Here is a 27,231-nt window from a genome sequence, read left to right on the forward strand (position 1 = left end):
TGGAGTGCCCGGCAAGGTACTTGGACTCCAACTGACTGGAGTTTGTACCACAATCTTCAATCAGTCCCTGTCACAAGGCAGAATCCCAGCCTACTTCAAAACCTTGACCATCATTGTTGTTCCCCACAAGACAGCAGTGAACAATCTCAATGACTACAGGGCTGTTGTCCTTACGCCTGTGGTTATGAAGTTTTAAAAGACTAGTTTTCCAACACATCAGGGCCTGTCTGCCACCCACTCTGGACCCCCCCCCCCCCCCAGTTTGCATACAGGGCGAACCGATCTAAAGATGACTGAGTCACCTGGAGCATCAGGGAAGCCACGCAAGGCTGCTCTTCCTGGTCTTCAACTCAACCTTCAACCACATCAGCCCTGAGATCCTAGTGCAGAAACCCTTGCATCTTGGTCTCTCCTCCCCCACCTGCCAGTGGATTAAGGACATCTTAACTAACCGCTTACAATCCATCAAACTCGGCACCCACTTTCCTCCACCTTCATGCTCAGCACCAGTCCCCTCCTCTTCAATCTTTACACATTATGACTGCACTCTGACCCATCTCTCAAATACTATCATAATGTTTGCAGATGACACCACCGTGGTCGGGCTCATGTCAGGGGAGGATGAGTCTGACTACAGAGATGAGGGGAACAGACTGTCAGCGTGGTGTTCAGGGCAGAACAGATCCGACCCCTCTTTACATCAACGGGGACTGCATAGAAAGGGTCCACTCCATCTGATTCTTGGGCGTGCAGATCTCTGATGACCTCTCCTGGATTGCCAATAACATGGCAACGAAGAAAGCCCAGCAGCGACTCCAGTTCCTAGGAGTGCTCAGAAGGAACAACCTGGAGGCGAAGCTGCTGCTTTCATTCTACAGAACCACCATAGAGAGCATCCTGACGTACTGCATCACAGTGTGGTACACTGAGCTCGGCAGCGGATTGGAAAGCACTGCAGAGTGATCAACACAGCCCAGAGGATCACAGCTGCTTTCTGCCCAGCATGGAGGACATCACTCAGTAGAGCTCAACACATCAAAGGCTCCTCTCACCCCAGTCACCACCTGTTTGAGCCATTACCCTCGGCTACAGGTCACACAGAGCTCGGACTAGACTAAGAAACAGTTTCTTTCCCATGAGCAATAACCACATTAAACAATTCAAAATCACACCAGTAAGAACTGCTGAAAACATGCAATAAAGGTCCTTCTGTGCAATAACTGTCTAAGACTACTGTCTACATCCATCTGCATTATTTAATGTTTACATTCTGCTTATTTTCACTCTTCAGTTGTATTTGAAAAAAAATTTTCACTCAAATTTTATTTTTTACTATTACATTTATTTAATAATATTTATTACTATTAATGTAAATATTTTAAAAGGGATCATTTTAAGGAAGAGCTGCTCAAATGCCATAAAATGATAAAGGTGATTCTAATTCTGAAGTACAATTAGAGGCATTTAGAAACTTAGCACAAAAATTAAAAAATGTGTTTGGTGCAGTAAGTAGCTAAAACGTTTAAAAGTTTAGAGAAAGATTAGAGAAAGTCCATTTAAGTTCACCAATAAAGGTTATAATGCATTTTAGCTGCAGTGACCCCATACAGAAGCCAGAGATTTGTTATCAGTTTTCTGCACACATGATACTACACACAGATGTTCTCTGACAGTAACTGGTTATATTTATATTTCACATTAAAATGTTTGTAGTGCTCAGATTTTGCAGAAATCTTAAAGTAGTAACACTACATTCACAGAATAATTATCTGAAGAACATGGGGCAAATGTAAATTTTGAAAAATGTTTATTCATATTACCTACAGAAAGAAGTAAACAAAGGAGGAAGACATGGACAAAAGAGACTTAGAAAAACAAAGCATGAAAACTATGATGGAATTCAAAATACGTTATTAGTACAATCTGGTTTTTTTTTTCCTTTCATTCCAGCAAGTCAACAAGAAGAAAGAAAAATCTTGCAAACTTCAAACAAAATGTATCATCTGAGTGATTCAATCAATTTCCAAAAAAAATCACATAAGAGATTTTTTTTTTTTTTAAATCAAGCCCCTCAGATGGGACCTTCATTCCTCACTGTTCACTGTTATGTTTGGAAATCTGTAGAAGCCAAATCTTTGGTACACTGGACTGTACAATGGATGTGAAAGCGCATATAGTTTGATTTACGTGTTAATGTGGGCAAAGATAAATGAAATCCCTCCAAACAGGCAAAGGAATGCAAACATGAAATAGCATTTACATAAACTTTCTGCCAACTGATCCATCAAGTAAAAAAAGAATCTGATTTTGGTTCACATAGTGTTGTACCAAATTCTTTATTCCAAGATGACATGAAATACTGCAGAAACTAAAAACAAATCAAAAAGTGAAAAAAATGCAGTTCTCAGAGTGTAAATCTGGATGAATCTCTCCGTGGTGCACAATGCCTAAAATGTGTTTTTTTCCTAATCCGGTGATGCCGTCTGTGTACAAATATACAAAAGGTTTCTTCTTTTGTTCTCGGTGGTGATAAATCTAACAGTGCTTTAAAGACTACTAGTAACTCCTTATTCCAGTTAGCACTGTGCATCAATTAACTCTGAGCACACCGTTAAAGTAAAATGCATAAAAGCTGGCACACATGACACCATGGCTGGCAGATCTGAATCACTGGGGAACTAGAAGAAGTTTTGATGGTTGCCTTCATGTTTCTGTTAGCATCCTGCCTTTTGCTTTTGTAGAAAGTGCAATTTCATTTTAATTCTGGCAGAGTAATGTGCAACAAAAACACCTGCAGTTAGAAAATATAGCCTGTAACAAAAGAAAAAAAAAGAAAGAGCCACAAATACAGGGAGAGAACCTCATGCTCCTTCTATAAACAGTGAAATCCATTACAGGACAAAGACTCAAGAGCAGTCCATCTCTCCGTTGTGTGGAAGTGTGTGGGCAGGCTGGGACATGACTATGTGGTGCAGGCACGATAAGGCTCTTGCAGACATAAATGTATTTATATTTCCAAGTTCAGGGCCTTCAAACCAGATGGAGCTGTTCACAACATGAAGCGGAGCAGTGTGTATGGGTGGCTTCTAGGATGTGAGCCATGGGTGGGAGAGGCACTGGGCCGCAGTGGCCCTCCTTTCAGGCACCAGGTCCAGCATGGGTAGCAGGAAGGTGCTGAAGGAATGAGCCTCCTCTTTGGACCACTCATACTTTTCTACCAGGACATCAAACAGACCCCAAGGCTTCAGCTTGGTGATGTGACGCAGGTCACCTGGGAGAAACATGATTAATACATCTAATTACATAGCTGAATCTCAATAATCTGCACAGAATATGACTCACATGCATTTTATGAAAAGCATAAATCGACTCAACCACCTCTATGTAACTGAAATCGCTGAATTTAATTAACAGTTTAAGTGAAGAAGAGAGCAGGTGGGTGGTTTCCTTGAGCTGTCAGGGATTTAAATAGTAACTTTTGCAGTGAATAACTTAACAGTATCATAAAGTGGACGTGGATATAGCTACAGTGGACAGCTGGCGGTAGGTGGATGCGTTTACCTTTCTTAGTGAAAAATTCCTTGGAGTATTTGCCTGCCAAGATCAGTTTCCGAGGAACTTTACCTAGCAGCTCAATGATCAGAGCTATGTGATCTATAAGGAGCCAGGAAAACACAAATATATGATGAATATCAGGATAAAATGACTTGTGAAGTGATGGAGACAATTTAGATGTGTGAAAAAAATTACATCAAAACAATTGGTGGTTTAGGTGCATTTTTTGTTGGAGAGAAAGACCTAGACTTCATATAGCTTAAAATTAATATGAATAGTTCAAATTTGACAGCAATGCCTCCTTTCAGTCACAACTGTACTGAATTTGATGACCTCCATACAGATTGTTAAGGCTTATAATGACTCTGAAGCTGCAATATTCCACATCTGTTATGTTGGCAACACTAACCTTCATCTCTGGAGTAGTCTTCACCAGAGTGGGGCTCAAACAGATAATCTCCAGTTGCAAGTTCAAAGGCCTAAGGAACCAACAACACAAGAAGTCAACAACAACTTATATGTGAGTGGGATTAATTACTCAGATATTTTGCAAGAATGACTAAAAAAGCAATGAAATATTAACACTGAGTCAGGATTTGATCATATCTCAATATCCATCAACAACAGTAGTTTGAGTGAGTGTAGGTTGAGTTTTGATTTATACATATATATATATATATATATATATATATATATATATATATATATATATATATATATATATATTTATATATATATATATATATATATATATATTTTTTTTTTTTTTTTTTTCCAGCCCTGCATCATTCCTCCCTCTGAAAGATTTCTGTGTAGGCAGAGGTGACACTTGCAGTAGTCTCTGAATTTAAATGCACACTCTGGAGGTTTGTGAGATTCTGTGCTGTGATACAGAAATATTTCCATGATTCCTTCTACAGGCTTCTATACAAAGGTTAAACATGTACACAGATATGCGCCAATGAAATTACACACACTGCTGAAAACAGAGGGTATTAATAGTGCCCACTTCTAAATTTTGCTGCCTGGTTGTAGGCATTGGGGGTTCATCCACTAGTTTGTCACCTAACTTTGAAAACCCTCGGGTTTGGCATTGCCCTCATTGCATTTTCAGTGTTTTGAAGGCAAATTTTAAAGCAGGGTTGCCCAAGTCCAGTTCTCAAGATCTTCTATCCTGCAACTTCTAGATGCAACCCTTCTCCAACACACTTGAATCAAATGGCTGAATTCCCTCATCTGTAAAACTACAGAAACTATGCACACACATTTTTTGCAAACTTGTAAATCACAGTGTAATCCTGCATTCATGCCTACCCGGCTTTATATTATTATAAATGATACCAAAGTCTTTACTGTGCTGCACTGAAGTCCCCAGACCCTAAAAACTACTTGCGATCTCCAGAACCGTACACTTTATCTCATAAAAGGTGAAGTCAGACAAGCCATATGTTTCACATAGACTATTTGGAATAACCAGCAGCAACCAATCCTGACTACTTGTTGGGTGGGGTTTTAGCAAGTTATAAACAGGTTCCTTTACATTGTTATTGTAGAGGTTTTTGCATAAGCAGGGCTAAAAACAGAGCTCCATCCTGATTTGTTTGGTGGGTGACAGATGACAAAACAGTTAACCAGTCACCTAAAAAGTTGGTTGGAGATTATTCAGCTTTCTAAGAGGATCATTGGTTCTTGTTAAGAGTTAAAAAGTTGACTGAGGTCCATCACGTCTCTAAGGTAGTTAAGTGTCTGCAGTGCTCAGTGTCCCATCTTGATATTGTGTCAGATAACGTACTGTATCTCCTAAAACTACTAGAGACAACATGAAAATATGCATCTAGAGATTTGCCTGCAGACACTTTCTTTTGTAAAAAGTGAGATTTTCAACCATGTGTGTATCAGGTCATGCAGTTACTCGCTCAGAAATGTTATATTAGCTCACGTTGGGACAGTGCTGGGACTTATTACATTGTTAGCTTGGACTGGAATGTGGTCCTTTCATGTCTATGGTGTGCATGTGCCAAAGCATGTGTATGTCTTACCATGCAGGCTGTGCTCCAGATATCCGCTGGAGTGCTGTAGCCGGAGCCAATCAGGACCTCAAGTGAACGGTATTGTCGAGTCTGGATGTCATCTGTGAAATGTTTGTGCTGTAGAGAGAGAGAGAGAGAGAGAGAAACAACTCTTGAATGATTTTAGAGTCTAAATGATTTAGTTGGTGTTTAAAAAATGTTTCAAATAATGAGTTTAAACTACAAACAATGAAAAATCTCTTTATGCTTTTGTTAAGAATCCTTCAAAAAAAAAAGAAAAATCATCCTAACCTGAACCAATCAGCACAAATTTATTGATTTATTTTATTTATTTGCCTATCCACCATCATAGCAAGCTCCTACCACTGCTATGTGGATGACACTCAGCTTTTCTATTTCTTCCCACCTGAAGACACAACCGTCTCAATGTGAATATCAGCATGCCTTGCTGACATCTCCGCATGGATGAAGGATCGCCACCTTCAGCTAAATCTGTCCAAGACTGAGCTTATTGTCTTTCCAGCCAATACTTCCTTACTGCCACAGATAAGCGTGCAGCTTGACTCTATCACGGTTGTGCCTACGTCTTCTACTAGGAATCTTGGTGTCATGGTAGACAACCAGCTGACCTTTAAGGACCATGTTGCCTCGGTTGCTCGATCTTGCCGATTTCCTCTCTACAACATCAGGAGGATCAGACCCTACCTGAATGAACACACGGCACAGCTCCTGGTTCAGGCTCTGGTCATTTCATACATTGACTACTGCAACTCCTTACTGGCTGGCCTGCCTGCATGCTCAGTTAAACCTCTGCAGATGATCCAGAACGCAGCAGCACGTCTGGTCTTCAACCAGCCCAAAAGAGCTCATGTCACTCCGCTGCTAATCGCTCTTCACTGGCTTCCAGCTGAAGCCCGCATCAAATTCAAAGCTCTGCTTCTGGTTTACAAAACAATAACCCAAACAGCTCCTGTCTACCTTCACTCCTTAATCCAGAGCTACACTCCCTCTCGACAGTTACGCTCTGCTAGCGAAAAACGCCTAGTGCTCCCACCTCAACGTGGCGCAAAGGCAGTAGCTAGACTCTTCTTCTCTGTTGTCCCCCGGTGGTGGAACAATCTACCAAACTCCGTCCGATCCGCAGAGTCCTTATCCACTTTTAAAAGCAAGCTAAAGACTCAGTTATTTAAGGAGCATTTCCACACTTAGCTTAACTCTTCTACTCAACAGAATATGTTAGAAAGATTTCTCCAGCTCTTTGGCTCAACCAAGTACTGAATAAGCTGTGTGCACTTATGCCCAAGACGATATTGTGTAATGAAATCGTAATGTTTGCATTTAAACAAAATGACTTACAAAAACTACAAAAAACTTTAAAAAAAAAAAAACAAACAAAAAAAAAAAAAAAAAACAGTAATGCACTGCCTCTAGCACTACATGACAGCACCTGGGTCCAACTGGACTCACAGCAGTCTGACTACAACTTAATTATGATGTCCCATCTTGTTTGAATTCTTGCCTGTGTTGTTCTTACTCAAATGTAAGTCGCTTTAGATAAAAGTGTCTGCTAAATGACTGTAGAATAGAATAGAATAGAATAGAATAGTATGGCTGCTTTGTTGTAATGAAAAAATTTGCTTTGCCAAGGGGAGCTTTATCGGTATAAGGCTCCTCTTGATAATCTGTTTTTTTTTATTGAAATTATTGTTTATTTATTTAGAATTACAGAGGGGACAAAAAAAAAGAGAACCGTGAACAGATATGAAAACGAGGGTAGAGAAAAAGAAAGAGGAGACAGAGATACAAGATAGAAGGCAACAATCCTTCAACCCAAACTAACACCAACCAACTGCTACACCTGTTCAGAAACACAACAGAGAATTTCCTACGGCTTTAACAGGAAAACGATGACAATCATGAGCTCATACAAGAGACTAACAAACTAAAAAAAGAAAAAAACAAAAAACAAACACAAACCGAAGCGAGCGTATCACAGTAAAAACCAGAGTACTAAAAACACACACACATACAAAACCTAAACAAAAGTAACTCTTAATATATAAACCCACAGGACAAGAAAGCAACTGTATCACCATGCAGAATATGAGGACTCAAAGATGAGTGTGAACGTCCAAATCCCACCACACCTCATCAAAGGCTAAAGGCAGACCGAGGCGGCCCAGGAACCTGGGCAATCATCAGCAATACCGGAGCATGAATCCCAGCAACTCCACCATCAAGACGACCCTAGAACCACCCAGAAGGTGGCAGAGGAAGGCCAGAGCCACAATACCCCGTGTCACTGGGCACAGGCCCTGGTGGCCCAAGATTGGTAGCCGCCAACCCCACCAGGAACCAGCCATCCAGGGCAGGCAGAGTGCAGGGCTCAGGGCCCCAAGATCCTGAAAGTCACCCCATCCCCCCTAAGGCAGAAGGTCCACACATTGCCCAGGAGGACCACGCTCCCCCCAGACGACCACCCAGTGCCTGGTGTGGGCCAGCACATGTCCCAATGTTCTAGCTGTACACCCCGTGAACCAGGGAAACATCACCTCCCCCACACATAACACACACAATTGCTGACAAAACCCTAGACACCCCCTGTTCTGATGCCACTAAAGGGACACACACTGAGGACATTAGGCTGATTTGTTTTAATGTTGTGACTGACTGCTATATATTTTTACTCACCACCCAGCAGGCATTGCCAAGGTCAGCAATCTTAACCTGGAGCTTGTCAGCATTTAAAGGTTCCAGGGGGTTTACTAACAAACTGCCTGCTGAACCTGGAAAAGAGTGGAGAGAGAAGGCAGATGGAACAAACAAGGAAATAAATCAAATCTAAATCACAGTAAACTTATAGCAAGGCATTTAGTGAATTGGGATTTTGAACTATCCTTTACAGAAGACCCTCCTCACTGTAATGTATACTACACCAATGTACACATTAAAGCATAGTCTGATACACAATGGACTGAATGCCCACACATGCAGAGATGTGATATTAGATTTTTTTGTCAGGATGAAAACCATACATTTACTGATTTAATCATTTCTGCAGTGTTCCTGCATTATGTGTATTAATGTCCAGAAATGTGAAATAGTTATCAATAATTCAATAAACAATGACATAAAAAATTACATTCAATATCATTAAGATACCACTTCATATTCAGAAAACTATCGGCATAAATATCAATAATACTGAAATATAAAGTAAGAGTTTTACATAACACCAAAAAGGAAAAAAACAAGGGTTTATTCTTCAACTGACCACTCTGGCTTTCATCTTCTTCATTCCCAATTTTTGTCTCTTCTTGAGTGTCTAAGTCCTCCATCTTCTTTTCCCCATTTTTTTCCTCCTTTTGCTCTACAGTGATGTCAGAGCTGAGGGGATCAGGGAGTTGCTGCAGGGTGGGGTCATTTTCTCCATGTGAGGTGATACAGGTCTGATGCTCTTCTTTGTTACATAATGTGTCTTGGGTCTCTGTGCTTTTTTCTGGCTGGTTTGCATTCTGTTGGTCCTCCTGTTCCTCTTTAGACTGCTTGGTCCCCTGTGCCTCTGTACTGGCATTGCTCTCCTGTGAGGATGTGTTGCCGTTGCAGTTCACTTCCATCCTGTTCTCCTCCACGGCTGCATCCACTCTCTGTTCATTTGGCGGAAGCATCTGCTGAGGCTGCTCATCAGGAGTTGAGTCTGCATTAAAAAGTGAAAGTTTATTCTACATGGATGTATTAATATATAATAAGAATTAGTGGCCTTTTGGTTTGACCTAAGTATGCAGGTTCAGAAGTTACTGACACCAACTTCTATTTTAGATGTTTTAAATCCTCATGATATCAAACTTGATGATTGATGTTTTGGTTTTTTGGCATTACTTATTCTACACACAAGAACCCATAATAATAATAATAATAACACTTTTCTTTGTAACCAAAATGAGCATGTAAAAGGGTTATTTTTTTCACAGGTGCAAAAAATAATCTTGCCCTCTTATGCAGCCCAGAGTCTAGCATTGTCAGCAAAACTCAGTGTTTAGTTTGGTGTTTTTAATTCATACATTCATTCATTATCTATACCGCTTAGTCCAACTCAGGGTTGTGAAGAAGCTGGAGCTTATCCCAGCAATATGCAAGTGAGAAGAAGGGTACACCATAGACAGGTCTCCAGACCATCGCAGGCTTGGTGTTTTGTCCTAATCAATGTTTAACTTATCCAGAGCTGATCAATATCTGCAACTTCTGCAAAATTGTTTAACTCAAGTCTGCGAATTAAACTTTTTTTCCACTGCACTTTATTTCCCATTTCCCAAAAGCCAAGTGTTAGCATGTGTTAGCTTTTATTTTCCTTTTTATGACCAACTGGGCTTAATTTTTCTCATCAGAAAAGCAGAGCTGATGAGGATTGGTGCATGATGCCTGCACAACTCAGGCCTGATTTAGTTGATGACACTGGGACAGTAAATGGTAAAAGTTTTGGCCTCTAGTTTATACTGTAACAGAGTTTTGACAATGATGGCGTCTATCGCATCATCTTGCATTTGGGCACTCAGGCCCTGTTTACACTCGCGAACAGCACAACAAAAACAACAATGGCGAACCTCTGTGTTGGTTGTGCTCCTGAGTCTTTTAAAGTTATTTTAGTCTCTTAAAGCAAAACCTGCTTTTTTGTGCAACATTTAAGCCATCAGCAAAGACATGTAGATCACATGCACTAGATAACCCACACATCTCGATATAAGTGTTATGTCTTCAGGTCTGATAAAGATGAAGTGCGCATGTTGGGTGTGTCGTTGCAAAGTTTCACTGCCCACTACAGGCCTGGCATGCACACTACACTGTTTTTAGTCCTGAGTTGTTTAATGTCCCCCTTCTGAGTCACGGTGAGTATCTAGTCAGTCATTCACCTGTACTAGTATGGTTTGTAATGTCTTGCAATGTAGTAGACACAGAGAGGGTAGCAGTGGAAGTTGTATCTTCAGTGGTCTCGGTTGTCTCTTCATCTTCCTCTTCCTCTCCACCATCAGGTAGAGCTCCTCCTTCCATCTCTTGGATTCTCTTCTCCAGCATTTCTGCCTGCTTCTTTTGCTTCTTCTTCATCTTTTTCTTTTTGTTCTTTGACATTTTGGCCATCTGGAGCAGAGAACAGCAGGAGAGTTTGTATTCTGGCTTGACTTAAACTACATTTGGTACAAAGACCCCAAATAAAAAAATCTAAACTTACTGTTTTGGGTGCTGGTGCTGTACTCACTGCAAGAAACAGGAAGTATGAGAGGATTACCATGTTGAATGATAAGTAGCACATCCAAGGACTGTGTAATTAGTATTCTGTTTGGGTGGCTGAGCTGATTCACACCAAGTTGTACTAACAGACTGCCTCTACAGCAGCACCAAGCTCAACAGGAGTCTCATACACACTCTTATAAGCAAGCTGGTAATTTCCATAACCAATCCAGGGGGTGACTCAGAGTGACACACAGCTAAGCTCTCCTCTTTTAATAGAAACATTTCAAAGTCAAAACCCTCAAAAAAACTCTATCACAATTAGCATGTCATCATATCATAAAGCTGTTAGAATAGTAATCAAAGACAGTGGTTCACATTTGCTGTGAGCAGTTATTCCACCACTTAGTGCGACAGAACCTGCTGAACAGCAAAAAATTCTTTCCTCTCAGCAACACGTCAATCGAACTATAGAGCTTGTTTATTGGGGAGCAGAGTAAGAAAGGTTGTGACCTGCAGATCCAGAGGGAGGAGCAGCACCAGATTTCTGCCACTGCGTCGCTTCAGCAGCCATTTTCTTGATGTACGGCTCATTGACAGTCAGCAGAATGTTCTCTGGTTTGATGTCTGTGTGGATGATCTTACACTTGGTGTGGAGGTAGTCTAGGCCCTGCAGAACCTGCAGTGAAGTCAGACAATAAAAATCATCAAATTTCATGGTTAAAGGTGATTGTTTCCCATTGGGACGGAATTTAATAAATCTTTCTCAACTTATAAAGAGTTCTGTGAGCTAACAACAGACCTGAATACTGCAGATGTGCCTGGTGTATTGCTTGCTTTATGATAATATGCAGCTTTGTCTCATTTCTGTTCTAGAATACAGTACCTGTCGTATGATGCTTTTAACACAGGGTAGGGGCAGGCCTTGATAGTTTGACTTTATAATCCACTTCAGGAGGTGGTAGCCCAGCACCTCAAAGACCATACACACATCTGAAAAAATGCAGGTCAAGAAAGAGCAACAATTCTTAAATTACCTATATTAGTCTTTCTTTGCTGTTTACTTTTAACCAGCAAAACAGCTCCATATTCTTTTCACATACTTATGTACAGATGGTTTTAAAGGAACAGTTTGTTATCCAATGATTTATACTTTTTGTTCATCTCAATGTAAGAAAACCTGTTTTCCAGGCTGCCTGAACACACAGCAGTAGATTTGATGTGGTGGGAGAAAAATTAATGAAGCGTGTACCACTGCATCAAGAACTGATAAACTTAAATACATGCAGAATTAGCTGAATGTCAATAGAATATCTGAGAACCAAGAATAGCTAGGCCGCGTGTCAGTCTGGGGGTGTAATAAATTGCTCTGTACTTGAGATTGTCAGATAACTGACACCAAAAATGGATCTTGTCACTGCTGTTTGCACTCAAACTCTGACTTAAGAACCCTGGCTGAGATGTGGACATCTTTAAAAAGAACACCAATGTGTCATAGACGAGCTAAATTAATGTCCAGCCTGAGGTGGTGCAGTTTTGGATGCTTTGCACTAGCATGGAAAGTAATCACATCATTAAACTGAAAAACGAACCATGGAAAAGGAGCACAGAAATATGCAAAGAAATAAAGCCTCTTTAGCGTCACTGCTGCATTTTTTAGAGAAAAAAAAGGCACCAGAAGACTAGTCACAGTTTGCAACTTGATCCTAAGCATAAACAAATTCAATTCTGAACAAAAATGAGGATACGAGTTCCATTCATGCCGGAAATTTTGAAGTCATCTAGCAGCTGTACCACTTTCTCTCTGTTGGGGTCTCTGGGATCAGTGTTTCTCACCTGGAAAAACACAAACCGTGATCGACAACACCTTAAACATCTACAATATCCAATTCAATGTGAAGACATTTATGTGCCTTACAGATTTGAGCAGTTTTATTTCATCCAGAGCCGTCTCAGTGTAATGTTCAGCACTTTTTACAACTTTCATGGCTACAAAGCACTTCTCCCTGGAAGTGACACAAACAACATTGTTAACTGAAAACATAAAAATTGCAAAGCTTATTTAAAAAGATGTCAGTGAAAATGAAATCCCAGTCACATCAAAATTCACAGAGCACACTGTGTGTATGTCCAATTATTACATCTTTTCTAGAAGCTGTGCTAAAAAAAAATATAATCACTCATTATCTATGACAGGCAAAATATCAGCAAACTTAAATAAGGTTAATAAAATGATAATCTGGCATTTGATCTTTGGTTTAAAAACAAAATCAGCAAAACCCTAAAAAACATTAAATAAACAGTCAAGATGGGGAGCCCACTTACTGGATGTCCCAGGCCAGCCACACAGTGGAGAAGTGCCCCCAGCCCAGCTTACGAATCACATGGTATCTCCCATTGAACAGATCTCCAATCTTCACATGGTGGTATCCACCTGACCAAAGACACATGCATACATGCAGAGACTGTGAAACGATGCTATGTCATTACCATACAATCAGTGTTTTTGTCTTAGAAAAATTATTCTGGACTTTAACAAGTTAAAAAGAAACAAACATATTTTATAGAAATACACTACATATTTGCTAACTCAAAGTTAGGAAACCCTGTTTCTAAGCATATTGAAGCATATGGGTATGCATCCACAAAGGCCCCGAAAACAGACTAAATTACGTACGCACTCAAAGGATGCAGAAGACAGACAGAGGTCTCCTTATCCGTGTTTAGCGTAGAGCATAAATAGGCCTGGGCTCCTTACCCATTTCTAGTATAGACCATAAATAAGCATTAAGGAGACCACTGAAATTAACTGGTCAGTGCCTTACTAAATTCTGGGAGGACATTATTATGAATGATTATCTTTAGGGAAGGAATGTGGTCAGAGGAAAATGGTTATGATCAGACATCAGTTAAACGTTTGGTAAAATCAAATCCAACAAAATCAATGAAAGAACTCTCAGGTATGTTTAGTATTTAAACTATGAGCATTTCCACACATGCAATGTGAAAAGAACCAAACAGATACTGGAACTAAACAGATAAAGAAATCACTTATAAATGAGACTGATCAAAATGCAAATAATTATCTTTGCTAGAAAGTCTTTATTTATCTCAAACTGAAAAAAGCATCAAGTTTCAACTCATCTAAACACATCAGATTTCTGAGGAAAGCGCAAGAGAGATCGTACCCCGGCAGTAGTCGTTAGGATCCTCCTGTTCATCATCATCAGAGCCCAGGATCTCCTCATCCTGCTCTGGAAGGGGGGAGTCTGCCTGACCTTGCTGAGAGCCACCTCCACGGCCATGAGGCTCTGGTCTGAGAGAGAGAGAAACACAGCAACAAGGCTGGTGAGGAAAAGTACAAATTTGGACAGGATCTGGAAAAATGGGAAATAAAGTGCAAAGAAAGGAGTGATCACTGGTAAAATTGGGGAAAAATGTAAAAAAAAGATTTTACAAAGCACCAAAAAGCTTACTGTATCATTTTCATCCAAAGAAACTCTGTTGTTTCATTTTTTTCAGGGCAATGTTGCAAATAAAAGTGTTTACTATGTTTGCTACTATTTGTTCACAAAAAAGAGAGATTTAAAAAGAAAGTTAAGTTGTCAACAATCCGGAGGATGTGATCGAGTCTGCAGCTGAGCAACCTTGTTCAGGTACATAGAAAGACAGCTGGAAGAGGAGATGTATTTTTACATGAAGATGTAGGGGTCCTATTATGCTTTTCTGAGCTTTCTACACTGTTATAGTATTGAAAACTGTGATCGGCTACGTTTTTTATGACAAACGCATGTTTAAGTTTCCCAGTATGTCTCTACTTTCAGTCTCCATGGCACTGAAAACAAAAGATTTTAGAGTTTTTGTCTGCTTTCATAGTTCAGTGACGTCCTGGTGGACTCAGTGATTGGTCATCTTCTCCAGATTGTGCACGTTCACGAAAAGAAAGGCACATCCACCTTCACTGCTCAGTGTAATTCAGAACGTTTTAAGTATCAACATGTCACACAAGAAATGCTTCTATGGCTGTGAGGGAAAGAAACATTTGTTCAAATTCCAGAAGGAAACAACGGTTAGACAGCAATGGAAGGAGTTTGTTTTTGGGAGCCAGGTGAGTTGCACCAACATTTGTATTTGTGACTGGCACTTCACCGAAGACTGCTGGATGAATAAGGGGCGGTACAACGAGGGATTTGCGACCAGGTTTTAGCTGATAGGAGGGTTTGTTCCTACAATCGAGGACCGTGTTTCTGATCCTGAGCCTAAGTAAAACCAAATAGTTACCAAGTTTGTTTTGGTTTGATAGCGTGTGAGCAACGGTCAAACTAAACACACTTACTTTAACTGATCGCTACTAGCAGGTAACACAGGTAATGATGACCAGAAAGTTAGCGATCAACACAAACAAAATGCTACAAACGTAACAAGCAGGCTAAAAACACCCAGCTGAATAGCCACGTGAAACAATATGTACATGGAGTGGCTATACAGCTATCTATATTTTAAAAATACATGAAAGTGTTAGCAAATAGCATCATTAGCTTATCTATTTCTTGGCAGCAAACTTTTCCACCTCTGTTGACATTGTGGTACATTTGCCACATGTACACCTATTAACAGGGGCATGTACAAATATATAAGGCGAGTGAAGGATGGCAAACAACAGCTGGTAAGCAGAGTATTTACCAAACAGATACGTCGTCCTGCTGCATTTGTTGCTGCAGGTTGCCGAGTTCCTCATTTTCGGGGTCTGATTCGGGTTCGAACATGTACAGTTGCATGTTTTATGTTGATATTGTTTATTGATCATTTATATTACTTAGATTGGTTTACTAGTTCTGCCAGTGTTTCTATGACGAAAACAGTGCACGCTTCCAACAACTACTCCCGGCAGCTGACCAATCAGAGGCAGCCCGGATCAGGGGGAGGCGGGGCTCAGGGCGGAAGAGTCTAATTCTGCTCCTTTCTGGGACAGGGTGATCTGAGAGGATTGATATAAAATAAATAACGGGGTTTGCGAAAAATGCTGGATTGATTCCTGCCCTTGTGGACTCGCATTTAAAAACAAATTATCCTGAAATGAGCATAACAGAGCATAACATCAAAGAATTACCAATAGCTAAAATCACTGTACAGCACATCAGATGCATTCTTTGTATTGAAACTATGTTAATCTGTGTTGTCCTTATTTGGATAAAATTATTTTCTGTTGCTGAGGCAGAAATGAATTTATCTAAAGCAGAAACGACTCCAAAAACATCAATTAAATAAAATAAAACCGTTTAGAAGCCAAGAAGTCTGTGTTCTTGGCTAGCGACACAATGGGCAAATATTTTAGTCTGGAAAGCAGAGGAAAGGAGGAATGACTCATCTGTCCCAGCAACTGGAGCATCCACCACAAAACCTAAGAGTATTGGAACAGACACTCCTTTCGTCAAAAGCAGAAGATTAAAGATTAACTATATTGTTGTAACTAATGTTGATTTCACAACACTCAAATCTACAGGTTGTATGGTGAGAATCTGAACATGGAGGAATAAAATATTAAAACCAATTCTTCAGTTGCTTATATGGAACAGACAGCTTGTTTGTTTTCTTGTTAGAAGCATACACACTAGATTCAAGTCGTAAATTAAACAACTAAAAGAGATAGTGAAGGTGCAGAATTAAGCCAGTGATCTAAAAGACAGCATCTAGGCTTTACTGCTGCAGAAATTATCTTCAAGGATTGCTACAGAGTTAATAAGGATGTCAGAGGATTTGCACAAACTGAATTAAATTGCCGCATAAATTTCTTGTCGCCATTTTTTGAGCACGAGTTAGTTTGTTAAAGCGAACAATCTTTTGGTGCTGTCCAAGGTGCTGATGGAACAAGTTTAAGCGTCAGCTTCTCTTGCTAGTGCCATGCAACTGAGTTATAATGTGTCACCAAGAAATAATACTGCATCATTCACAGCTATTAACATTCAGACAGTTGCATGGATGGACAGCTCAATCATGATTTGGTACACCCACTCACTAAGTAACCACAACATGCATTTAGCCAATGAAAGAGCAAACTGATGTACACTCCCATACATATTACAACCCACTAACATATTTCATTCATGGAGACCTTATATTGTTACAGCAATGTAGTGGCTGATTACTCAACCCTGTTCAGTGAATGGCAGAATGAACAAGAACTACAGGACAGCCAACAGTCATTCCTTAAAAATAGTACGTCCAATATGTAAGATAGCTCTCCTTATCTGCCAATACTCAATAACACAAGATCTGGAATTTCTATAACTGCAGTGACCAATAAGAAAAAGTGTGTCAGCTTTTAGAAAAAGAGAAAAAAAAAACACAAAGACCTCACTGACAGTAGTGGAGCCTGTATTGTGAACAGAAAAAACAATCTGTATGTTATTATGGTTAAATTAAAAGGATGGGTGAGAATTATTTTAGAAAAAACTAGACCAATGTGTTCTCCTTAACTAAAAATAGACAATACCTTTATGGGTTTTAATGATTCTACAGAAAAGTTTAATGTAAAATTAATTATAAAACATTTGGATTAAAAAAAACAAAACAAAGAACAAACTTTAGATCTAAGGTCTGGAATTAAAATAAGGTCCCAACACAACAACACAAGTAGGGAAAAAAAGGTGGTGTAGGACATTGTCCCTATGAAGAAAAAACAAAAACCGAGGGACTACAGAAAAATTTAATATGTTACTTTACACATATTTGCACATTTGAAGACAACAGACACATAATTGTGCCTTTCAAATTATTGTACAGTTAGATTTTTTCACCCCGCACTGCAGCACAATGGACAAAAACAGTTCAATGCCCCCTTATCACAAAACAAACACCAGGATACCTCAAGGACTTCTGCAGCCCTACAAACACATGGTCTCTTTTCAAGATTTCCTCCAACTATCTGCGACTGTCAAGTTTGCCCCCAATGAACACACATCCTACCTGCAAGATGCACGGATGCCCATGGGACGTGATGCGAGGAGGACCAGAAAGTACAGGTGTTAGAAAAGCCTTTTACTCCATCCACCAGGAAGAAAAATGTGGTATTAGAGGTTAGAGGAGAGAGTGGGACAGAAAGAATAAAAGAAGAGTGGAGGAGGAGAAAGTGATAAGTGCAAATGATGAAAAGGAGGGGGTGGCAAACAAAATTAGAACATGGGAAAGAGGAGGAAAGAGGCAGGAGTGGAGAAGAGAAAGGGAAGCCTAGCAAGCAGAAGAGAAATGTGGAGGCTTTGCTGCACGCTGAGTCCTGGACTGCAGGGGAGCGCTGCACTATCGCTGATTCCTGCTCACTTATTCGTCTCTCACACGTTCACTGCCGCTCTCTCTCCCTGGCTGACCGAGAACTCTCCTTGGCTGTCATCAGCCTCTGGCCCAGCCCCCTCACTGACAGCTGGCAGATGATTGGGTGAGAGAGCCAAGCACTGCAATGCAGGTGAGGTACGACATTGGCCCCCCCGCACCAACATCCTCCTCATCATACCAAAACAACACCATTCCTCTTTACCCTCTGTCTTTCCATCATCATCACCCCATCAAGTGTGTCTGTCATTACAATGGTTCTTTAATCTTTTTTCTTTTTCTTTTACATATCAGCAGCAAAGCTAGAGCTTGCTTTACAATAACAGTGCCCTGGCACCGTCCCCTGGAGGAGGCTCTACATAAACTAAAGGATGACCCACATTCTGTCTTCCTGGTACAAAATCTTAAACTTAGGTTTAAAGCCTAAAATCAAATTACATTAAATGTAAATCCAGAATTAGAAATAACTGTTTAATCCTGATATACTTCACAAACTTAATCCTTGCTCAGAACATATGACATGACTATCAAGGTCAAGCAATAATACAAAAAAAATTTTCATTTTTGTTAGTTGTTTTTTTTTTTTTCCATACAAAGTTGACAAATGTTTTGTTCATTCACTTTCAACACAATCTTGTGTATATGGGGGTCGGGGGTGGTTGAGGGTGTTTGTTCATTTTAGGTTCTGGTGGCAATTTGGTAGGGTAAAGAGACATGTAGCATCAGTGTATCTTCATTGTTCATCCAAAAGTAGAAAGACCATGATTCTCGTTTCACCACAGACGGTGTGAAACATCGAGGAGGTTAGAGGGCAGCGTAGCTACTGAGAGAGCCCATGTTTGGAAGTCACCACCTCATTCTTCACTTGTTACCTTTACAGTCTTCTACTGGAGACAGGTAGAATTTAATTGATATACTGTGTGACAGGACACTCCCACAATTAGAGATGTCACGGTTTCACAGTTAATTGCAGTATTAATCCCTGTGATTAATTAATCGCAAAGATCTCTCAATATCATCACCTTCTACAAAAGAATGATGTCAGAAACATACAGGCAGAACGATGCAACTTGTGCAAGAAGCAAAAACCAAGTCACACATCCTTGTGTTACCGCTTGTGTTGCTTTGTTTTTGTTCTAAAAAGAGGAAATGCTATATAAACACACATATGCAAACACACACATTTCACTACCTGCAAGGTAACCACCAGCTTTGTAAGCTAAAGTAAAATATAAATGCTCGTTAACTGCGTTAAATGCTATGAATGTTTACCTCATACAACACTGAAATGAAATGTTAGGGTCATTTGCAGTTTTCTAACTGTGTACGACTCCTGGCGGGCTTGCAGCGCAACGTAATAAGTTATTTCACTGAACTTTACATTATTCGGATCAAAAAATAAATAAATAAATAATAATTTTTTTAAAAAGTCACCAACTCTTAACTGTTGACTTGTTTCTTTATTTGTCACTATTATTCCAGTATCTTTCAAACATGTTCAAAAACATTTTTTGTATGTAGTTTACAGAAAAAAGCCTTCTAAGTTCACGTAGCGGCCCTGTTGCCTTTTCTGTCTTTTTTCCTGAGTCAATATATAGTATTAATTTATCGTTTACAAAGAAGAGGGGATTATGTTGAAACGAGACTTCGTGGTTATTTTACTTTGTTGTATTGTGTTATTTTGAGACCTTTTTTTCTTTTTACATTATGGTTCATTTAATCAGTTGTGTTGGGCTGTGATGTTCATGATACATTTGATGTAGAAAACTCAGACTTTCAGAACTGTTGTTAATATTTTCTTGTAATCTCTTCTGGTGTTGCATTTCTTAATTAACCAATAAGCATAGATGTTCCCCTTATTTTGAAAGAACGTCCTACTCTGAAACAGCGGCTATAAAAAACCACATAAATGGTGTGCTATGAATTACAATTGGTTGTAGTGAAAGCACATCATGTACAATCCTAAGGTGAGTCACTCAAACACTACAATTAAGCTTTTTATATTCAAAAAGGTTGTGTGATATTTCTAATGAACTAAAAATAAAAAAGAATTCAAACTGATCATCAACCACTGAGCAAGTAGCTATGTGCTACTTGCTTCCCATTGCTTTTTATGCAATTATATGTAAAAAAAAAAAAAAAATTTTTATAGTTCTTAATATTGTAACTGCCCCCTTTTTTGTATGTGTGTCCTATCCTCTTTGTCTCTGGGACTGTGATTTACATTATTGCTGCTGTGGTATGTAAACTTCCCCATATGGGTCTAAAAAGTCATTTATCTCATCTAAAGTGATATGATGCCACACAATTAAAAGTGAAAAGGTTGCTTACAACAAAGATTTGTTGTAAGCAACATCTGTTTACAATTGAATCTGGTATGAGAGCTTTAAGTAATTTTTGCAATTCTGGTCTGTAGAACAAAAACAGATAAGTAAAGAGATAACAGGCAAAACAGTGTTGAGAGCAGATGGTATTAAACTGACTATATTTGCTTCATTCTTATAGCAGGGGTATTGTAAAGATTACTCACCATTAGGTACACTTTATTATTAATAATAATAATAATAATAATAATAATAATAATAATAATAAAAACATTTTAAAAGCCAATTGTTCGTTTACTTTATTATTAATTATATCCAGCTATCATGGATTAATTCATTTCAAATGCTGAGGGAAAAAAACAATTTTCTAATTAATCTACAGTGATTTATAATTAATACATCATTTTCACAATAAATACTAATGGACCATACGACTGGTGATAAGTATTAGCCAGGTCTGCTACCAAAATCTATGGCTGGCGTCTTTACTATGTATTAAACCATGGAAAACCAGCGTGTGGGAAAAATTAAAAATACCTGCGCACTGGAACTTTAAAAAAAAAAAAAAGTGAGAATTTGGCACATTTTCATTTTTCTTTTTAAATAAAATGTGATTGATTTGCATTTTTTCATGTAAAACTTTGTAAAACTGCAACACGTTTCTTAATGGAAGTGGGAACCAAAATCTACTGTAACACAGAATCACATCCACTTGATATCAACATCGCTCCAGAGCACATCTGACATGACAGTGTGTGTCAGTATCTCCTGCTCTCTACTGGCTGTATTGTTTCCACCCATCCAGCCCCATCAGATCTCTGAAGTAAAATAAACATGGGCACAAGAGAAGGCAGAGCTCTTAGGATGGAAATGGGCCAAAAAGATTGCCATACCAGGTCCCCACCCTCTAAACAAAATCAATACAAAGTGCCAGGGCAGCAGAATGTAACAGCAGCACTAGGTAAATGTACTGAGGGTGCAATGCATGCAAGGTGTAAATGAATGTAGTGCAGCTTTTTCACTTTAGCACTGCAACACCTACAAAATTTTTAGCAAGGATCATGCTGGAGATGTCGCTTTCTAAGTTATTTAAATTTCTTATAAATGAGCTTTTCTTTTCACTTTAGCTACTGTGTAATTAGCACAAAAAAACACACTGATCGTCCTCTAAATAGGCATTATAATGCAAGTTAGCTCTAAAAGAATACTCGCAAAATACTTTGTTAAATGTAATCATCATAGTTTAAAACTTAAAGTAGCTTTTAATGCAGAATGCATTGTATATAACAACAAAGAGAGAGAGGGGGGCAGAAGGAGGACATTACAGTTTTGCATGTTTTATCATCAGTTACACCACTGCAGGTTTCTCTTAGTTCACAATAATAAAATATCTCTGTAAAAAAAAGAAAAAAAGAAAAAGAAAAAGCTGAAACCAACCTAATTTTCATGGCCTGAAGCCACAAACCTCCCATTTACAATCAGCATGCACAAATAGCACCTTTAATTATATATTTCTGCCACTGTCCGGATAGGGAGAAAGGGTAGTGATTAACCTGCAGTGCGAGGACAAAGGACAAGAAAGAGAATTAGAGGGACACAGAGCTGCAAAGGGCCGCAGATGATAAAAGAGTTGATTGGTTATGTAATGAACTGCAGCTATGGCTGGAAGAGAAGGAAAAGAGATAAAAGCAAATACAGCTGAGAGCAACAGTGCTGGTAAATACACAGCAATACAGGCTACTCATGCTCTGTCTCTTGAGTATAAAAGCAGTCTGAACCGAGTTACAGAAGCAAGTAGCTTCATTCTCAGCTGATGCAAAAATATAAATAATTAAATAAATCTCAGTATATGCAGTAAATCTACAAGCAAACCTGGAGGTGCAAATTGGCAGCCTTGTTTTCTGTCACTTGCACACAAAATAAGCAACATGCATAAGCAAATAGTAAAGACAGTGAAGTAGCAACAGCCTGCATACTCCTTAATGAAAAATACATCAGCCCATCAATAAGTCAGCCCAGCTTCGTGTGAACTTGATTATACACACAACAACGCAATAATGTGCTTGCCCTCACTATCAGAAACAACGATCAGAAGCAGCAGCAGGTCTGACTTTTACACCTTTTTTTGCTTGCTTTTTTTTTCTTAACAGATACATGCACAAGGATTATACAACTCACTTGCATGTTAGACCACTGGCAAGTTTCACTACAGCTGTATTGATGGAGAAGATCCAGTCCAGGAGCCACATGACAAAGAAAAAAAAGTAAACTAAAGCTTTGTTACACCGAACTGTAAACTGGGCTAAGGAAAGGGTCTTTTTTAAGCTAGAATTAAACCTGCGTCGGCCTGGGACTAGTCTGCACTCCTCTTCCTCCTGCTCTTCAAGTGTACTGTGGCTGCTGTGTCCTTCTCACCACAGTAGACACAAAGAACGAGTGACAAGAGGGTGGGAGGGATGGTGTAAGAGGGGAGTAAGTCTAAGATGGAGAGGGAGACAGCAGAGTTTTAAAACTGGATGCTTGCCACTTAGTAGTTATTTTTAATGAAGCCTTTTTAACTGAAAACTGTTGTACTGCATCACTGTTTCAGGATGCAGTGAGAAGAAGGACAATCTAAAAGAAGCCATGTTGTAACAAAAATTGTTGATTCATATTTAGTCCAACATGCTGTGTCAAGACTTTGCCAGGGCTTCTCAAACTTTGAAGTGTGTTTAATCTGTTTCCTGTAACATATTTACTGTGATCATGAACACCTTATTTTCCACATTGCACCAGTCATAAAACGCATCATAAAGAGGAAATATACATGTACAAGTCAGACTGGACTATTAGTTGCATTTATTTAGAAATTTATTTCACAAAATCCATGACCAAGAACAAACATTTAATCTGGAAAGGCAAGTTATTCAACTACACTACACTAAACCACTACATTAAATAGCACATGGAACAACAGGATGAAAATGTGTCCGGTAGATTAACGTAACACCAGGGTTTCCTCCAGGATTTTTTTTAAACTGTGAGGGAGAACTGGTCTCTTTATTGCACTTAATGAACAGCTGACTGAGGTGCTAAGAAAGTATGAAAATGTCTACATCACATTTGGCATTTAACGACGCCAACACCACAATGTGCACAAATGTCCCCAAATTTCCCTGAGGACTCTCCAAAGGGATTAATAAAGTATTTCTATTCTAAAGTTTCACAATAAATATGAAACAACCGGGTCAACTGTTCATTGCACATAAAGACAGAGACCCCCCCCCCACTGCAGTAATCCCTGTCCCTTCGGTCCAAACCGAAAGTTTTTAAACTACCGTGTGTGTGTGTGTGAGAAAGTCTACTCTTATTTACTTATTTTTACTTTCAGGACTTATGCAGGGATTGACTAGGACTCTACTTTTGTTCAATCCACTGTTAGACTGTTAAAGTAGACCAGAGTACCTAGAGAGAACCAGTGCATGCATGGGGAGGACATACAAACTCTACACACAAAGGCCCCTGCTGAAGGAGGAGGAGAAGCACTGTGCAGCCCCTCAAAGGGCCCAAGGCGAACATGGGCTTACTGCAATGAGGATTTACAGCCTTTGTACACAGGGTGTCCATTCAACCAGCTGAGTGACTGACTGCTCAACAGCGAAATTAATAAACTAAAAGTGTATCTGAAACTAAATCATATAAACTATAATAAATCTTAGCTAGAATTAGCAGCAGCTTGTTTATGACACCCGTTTCTTCTCTCATATTAGGGGATAGATATTTGTGGTATTAACTGTACAACTTCCTGTGCAGCTATTTTTAGTTACAGAGTTGCAGGATCTTAACAATTCTGTTATGTTATCCCTTTTGTACTTTATTCAGCAGTGAATCTTTATTTTTACTATGTGGTAGACTCTCGATGGTGCAGTCATATCCATCTTTCTAAGAACATATGTATTACAACAACTCTTACTTTAGTTGCCAGTAATTTATACATGACTGAACTTTTATTAACACAACTGAGTGAACTTTTTTTGTTTACCGTGATATGCAACTGAATATTTACAGATGACTGAATACTTTTTTGTTTGCAGTGCTTGGTATTTTTGGTGAATGGCTGCACACCTTTGTTTGTTGTGAAAGGTAATTGTCTCATACATCTCTTAGTGCTTTTCTTTTCTGATTGGCATTGTAAGATATGCAAACCTTTTGCACTCATTTAGTCATTTACAGCTGCTGTGCATTGTGCTTCAATTGTGCACAGCTCTACTCTTTGGGAAAGTTTCAGAGCAGGCAAGGCAACATTCACAATGAGTGAGTAATTTATGAAGGAGTTCAAGGACAAATCTCCAGGCTCAGCAGTCCAACAACTAAAATACAGTGAGGTTTTAAACTCAGAGCCTCAAGTCCTAAGTTACAAACAGGCACTGGCTCAATGACAGCTCCAGCCCGCAGTGGCCTCAGAGTAAAAATGTGGCCAATCTGCATTATGAAGTGAGTCACCAAATCTGAACAATTACATCTGTCTTTCTATGACTATAAATTAACTTAGAAATTGTGGCTTGTGCTTATGAATCATGACATTTTAAGCTTTATTTTATATCAATATAATCCTTTAATACTAATACAGCTACTACTACTAATAATAATAATAATAACAATAATAACAATAACAATAATACCCTTAAAAATGCAGAAATTAATAGCTTTCCAGTTTTGACAATTAGTTCCGGATATAAAACGCTACCTGCATCCATGTTATTCATTTAATAAAAAGAAAAACAGAACATTCTTTAAGCAATCTAAGGATTCTCATAGGCCACTCAGTATGTATCTGATAGTACTCAGAAAGAACAACAAAATTACTTTACTCAGTGGATACTGACATGACATTTTGTTTCTTCCTAACTTTCAGAAATTCTCATCTTTTTTCATTCATTCATTCTCTGTACCGCTTAGTCCATTAAGGGTCGTGGGTAAGCTGGAGCCTATACCAGCATTAACAGGTGAGAGGCAGGGTACACCCTGGACCAGTCGCATCACAGGGCCATCTTTTTCCATGGTTTTCTTCAAATAAACTGTTGCATCACAAATAAGGAATTATTTAAAACTAGAGTATTAAAGCTCTTTGATGGATATCAACTCATATGTAATCAGCAAACAAGTACATCTTTAAACACAGTTATGCATTATATTCAAACACAGTCATTAGAAAGCTGAACATCTGATTTTAATTGTGCAATTTGCTCCCCAAAAAACTTTTCAAAGACTGGTAGAAAAGAGAGCAACGCCCTTGTGTGTTCTTTGCCATCTAAAGCCAACCTTAATCCACTTATTTCACTTTTGATGGCCCATTAAAATAAAATAAAAAAAGTCACAAACTACAGCATACTTGAGAGCGTTGAGGCACTTAGCTTTCTATTTTGGTAGCTAAATGTTAAAGTCTTCGTAATTTACATTTAACCTAATATTCGAAAATTCTTCAGAATGTACCAATATAATACAGTGAGACTGACCAAAATCATTTAAAGTGACTAATGATAGGAGTAATTTTTACAGCCAAGTATCAGAAAGCAGCCCAGTGAACTTTCTGCTGTTACAGACCAGAGGAAAGAAACATATTAAACATTGCAAGTTGGCTTTCAGCTTACTTTTTGCCAGGTTTTCTGGGCTTTGTCCTCTTCTTCCTTGCTTGGATTGCGAGTACTACAAAAGAAGTACATAAAAGAATGGAAATTAAAAAATTACATCTTCAACTCCTATGTGTGTGCGTGTGTGTGTGTGTGTTAGACTGGTACAAAACAGTACCTATGGATATTTACATATTATGTACATATGATGTATATATATTAAATTAGTAATTATTTATATATTCAATTAGTGACATTTTTTAAAGTAGCTCCGATTACACGTGTAGAAAATCCAAACACGTAGTAACAGCTTAAATTCTTAAACACCGGGGCTAGCACTTTACTTAGCAGAAGTAAATCGGCCTCAGCGGTGTATTACAAGCATCTTAATTTAGCTGCTAAAAGCAACTTGGGTGTTTTTGCGCTTTAAATAACTTAACTGTCTATTATCATGTAGAGATACAATTTAAAAAATGTTTGTCGTGGCTAAATTCTATGTTCACCCTCCAAAAAAGTTTTAGAGCAGACTTTGAGAATAATGTGAAGCTAATCTTATAGCTAGAGCTAGCTTAATGTTACCACACATAACACACACATAGTGGAGCGCATGGTCCACTTTCACATCTCATCCATTTTACGTGGTTTCTATCAGTGTTGGTGGATTCCGTTCACACAAGTCACTATTCTGATACTTATCCACCAGAAAAAAAAGTTGTGCGTTATGAGTATTTTGTGTAAAAAGCATTTTGGTTAAGTTAGCAACGTTACCTTTTCTTTCCATGCTAAACACCAGTCAAGGGAACAGCTGCGTTCAGGGACTGTTGGAAATGTAAAAACTCTCAGATGTGCGCGAAATTGATCTAACAGTGTTGTGTAGAAAAGGGGTGTGAATGGAAACTGCCATTGATGGCATTTAATGGAAACAGTTTGACATTTTGTTTTAACAGACTTTGTCCAAGTTCTCATTTGCTCTTCTGTAATCATGACCCAGTCAACCTAGGATATTTTTAAAAAAAAACATTTTCCTATCACTTCATCCGGTTAAGTATTGTATTTAATTACATATTTGGCAAACATGTATTTTACTTGAATATTCTTAACATGCCAACTTCAACAGCCAGTGAGAAATTATGTTCCCGGTTTCAATATCTTTTTCTCATATCC

At 38.8% G+C, this 27,231-nt stretch overlaps 1 protein-coding gene across 3 annotated transcripts; it reads right to left on the reverse strand.

Annotated features, from left to right (window-relative positions):
* Positions 1-1,790: 1,790 nt before the first annotated feature.
* srpk1b (SRSF protein kinase 1b) lies at positions 1,791-26,922 on the reverse strand. 3 transcript variants are annotated; one of them, XM_041980744.1, is made up of 16 exons: positions 26,836-26,922; positions 26,089-26,143; positions 13,997-14,124; positions 13,134-13,242; positions 12,727-12,814; positions 12,557-12,644; positions 11,695-11,801; positions 11,322-11,487; positions 10,810-10,835; positions 10,493-10,718; positions 8,860-9,282; positions 8,277-8,371; positions 5,595-5,702; positions 3,965-4,034; positions 3,562-3,654; positions 1,791-3,271 (listed from the first exon to the last, which is right to left on the reverse strand). In XM_041980744.1, the coding sequence occupies exons 1-16, from the start codon at positions 26,846-26,848 to the stop codon at positions 3,087-3,089; spliced, it is 1,980 nt and encodes a 659-aa protein (XP_041836678.1). In that variant the 5' UTR covers positions 26,849-26,922; the 3' UTR covers positions 1,791-3,086. The 3 variants fall into 3 exon arrangements, with proteins under 3 accessions (XP_041836678.1, XP_041836677.1, XP_041836679.1); XM_041980743.1 differs by lacking the exons at positions 26,089-26,143; positions 26,836-26,922 and adding an exon at positions 22,637-22,825; XM_041980745.1 differs by lacking the exons at positions 26,089-26,143; positions 26,836-26,922 and adding an exon at positions 17,775-18,110.
* Between the last annotated feature and the right edge of the window lie 309 nt (positions 26,923-27,231).

The sequence above is a fragment of the Melanotaenia boesemani genome, chromosome 3, assembly GCF_017639745.1.
Source record: "Melanotaenia boesemani isolate fMelBoe1 chromosome 3, fMelBoe1.pri, whole genome shotgun sequence".
Classification (NCBI taxonomy): domain Eukaryota; kingdom Metazoa; phylum Chordata; class Actinopteri; order Atheriniformes; family Melanotaeniidae; genus Melanotaenia; species Melanotaenia boesemani.